A 2,229-nucleotide genomic window follows, 5' to 3' on the forward strand; every position below is an offset into this window, starting at 1 on the left:
ATATATATATATATATATCAATATCAATATCTAATTGGTTAATAAATCACACGAAAAATAATGGTAAAATTAATATATTTTTTTAATGAATAGTATATAGTTATTTGTTATATTATAGCAATCTATATTTGTGTTCATTATAGTAAAGTAGAATGCTTTTAAGATCAATTATTTTCTAAATTTATAAGATCACACCGTGTTGAACATAAATTTTTGTACCTTTTAATCCAGAAAACGTAGCCAACGTCCTGAATTACATACGAAATCTATTTTAACTAATCCTAATTAATTCAAATTTTTGGGGTGATAATGTAAGATGTGATATGATCAGATGTGAAGTGATAGAGGACGCTGGAGATGAAAATTTGTAGACAACCATTCAGAGCTCCAAATCAGACACACAAAAAAGTATTTAGGCTTCATTTGTGAGCTTATTTATCATCCTAAAAAGTTGTTACTGATTATATTTACTGATCATAGTCTGATAGTATTTATTAGACTTTGATTTATCTAACATCACTGATGTCGTAAAATGTTTAACCGAATGACACTATATACCATCAACAAATATCAATGTCTTTCAGTTACAATTAAAGTAAAGCTGAAGTTGATAAATAGAAAAATAAAACTGTCGTAATTAAACCAATACTAGTTATTAGATAACTGTACTACAGATTTGGATTTCTAAAAAATAATTACACTTAGAAGACCTGTAAAAAAAATTGTCGCCAAATTTACGACAAAGTTGATGGCGCTAGATTTAGTTACCATATCACTGACCGGGTATGCCGTGACACCATGATCAGGTTTTTGTTGCGTGCCGCCCTCTGGTTGAGTACTGTCAACTGGTTGAGCACCACCGTCTAGTAGTACATCGCCTGTCTGCGCAGTGTTTTCATAATTGTTGTTGCAGAGATCAGTTGTGCAGCACTTGCTACATATGGTCATGCCTCTCACGTCCGGAATATCCATACAAGTGTCAATGCAGTATTGTTCACAGGACCTGGTGTACATTTCTATGACTGTGTCTCTTTTAGGAATAGTTGTTTTTGATAACTGCAAGTAACACGAATATACAGGGTTTATAATGGACATAATTATGCCACGTCGCGTTTTGTTCAGTGACAAGCGCTATATAAATACACATTCGACTGCCATATCATGACCAAACTAAGAACACCAAACTTGATAAACCAAAGAATAAAACCAAAATCAACATAAGGGAAATGTGATTGTTTAAAACACTAATATCAGATTATATACAAGCTGAAGTGATTTAGGCCTATCTGTTAAGTATTTAGTTCTTTTAGTACACTGATGACTGCGTGATACACCTGAAATATTTCTGAGAAATACCTGATTAAATATTGGTTCATTGCTTTTAAATTTGGATCCATTATTCATTAGTTAAGTTACAAAAGTTACCGTATGTTAGAAAGGATCGAATGGAAAAGACTGGAAAACCTTTTTTAAAAATGCAAACAAGCTGAAGCGAACCAGAATATTTTCAACAATTGCAAAACCTTCAGTGCTTCCCCAGAAATGTGATTGTTGGAGACAAAAATAGTAAAGTTATAATCATCATTAAACAAATTCAATCTCAATCTACTAAATAATTATATTCAAGAAAATAAAGTGATAATGTGGACATACCTAATGCATGGGCTTCATGGGAAAGACTGTCGCAACATCAACCCAAATATATTAATTGATTAATCAATCACAATAGTTGAAATTTATGAATTGATCAAACGTAATGAGATTCTTACCATACATATTCCTGAGCAGGTATCCTGAGAAATACTGCTAGTATCCGATAGTGTTTGTCCGCATGTCGGATCTAAAAACTGTGTACAGTTGTAACACATCAATTCACTGCTATAGCCACCTGAAAGTAAATAACGAAAACATTTACAAAAGCCATCATCAATTCAAACGGATACACAAATTAACGACACATCCCATACGGTACTTGCCTTCTGGTTTTGCGTCGCCGTCTGGTTGTGTAGCACCTTTTGGTTGTACATCACCTAGTTGTGTAGCACTTTGTTTACAGCAAAAAAATAATTGTCACTCGTCTTGTGTGTATCATCTTTTCGTGTACTCTGGTAAAACATACACCTTCTATTTTAAGCTTACTTCTTTTCAGATGCCATCTAAGATCGTTTCAGTCTACTAATTTTTTTTTAAATTTCAAATGGGAGGGGATGCTCCACTCAACCTCTCCCC

The 2,229-nt window shown here is 33.1% G+C and overlaps 1 protein-coding gene across 1 annotated transcript in view; it reads right to left on the reverse strand.

The window, feature by feature from the left end:
- Positions 1-6: 6 nt before the first annotated feature.
- The window catches only part of LOC117115569, a 23,776-nt gene continuing 21,553 nt past the window's right edge, over positions 7-2,229 (reverse strand). Inside the window, exons 13-14 of the mRNA XM_033259423.1 lie at positions 1,770-1,888; positions 7-1,056 (exon numbers count right to left, since the gene is read on the reverse strand). Coding sequence (XP_033115314.1) covers positions 685-1,056; positions 1,770-1,888 — 491 coding nt within the window. The 3' untranslated portion in view covers positions 7-684. The remainder of the gene's footprint in view (positions 1,057-1,769; positions 1,889-2,229) is intronic.

Source organism: Anneissia japonica, unplaced genomic scaffold (genome assembly GCF_011630105.1).
Source record: "Anneissia japonica isolate Jap-2015-1 unplaced genomic scaffold, ASM1163010v1 scaffold284824_len513422_cov204, whole genome shotgun sequence".
Lineage (NCBI taxonomy): Eukaryota > Metazoa > Echinodermata > Crinoidea > Comatulida > Comatulidae > Anneissia > Anneissia japonica.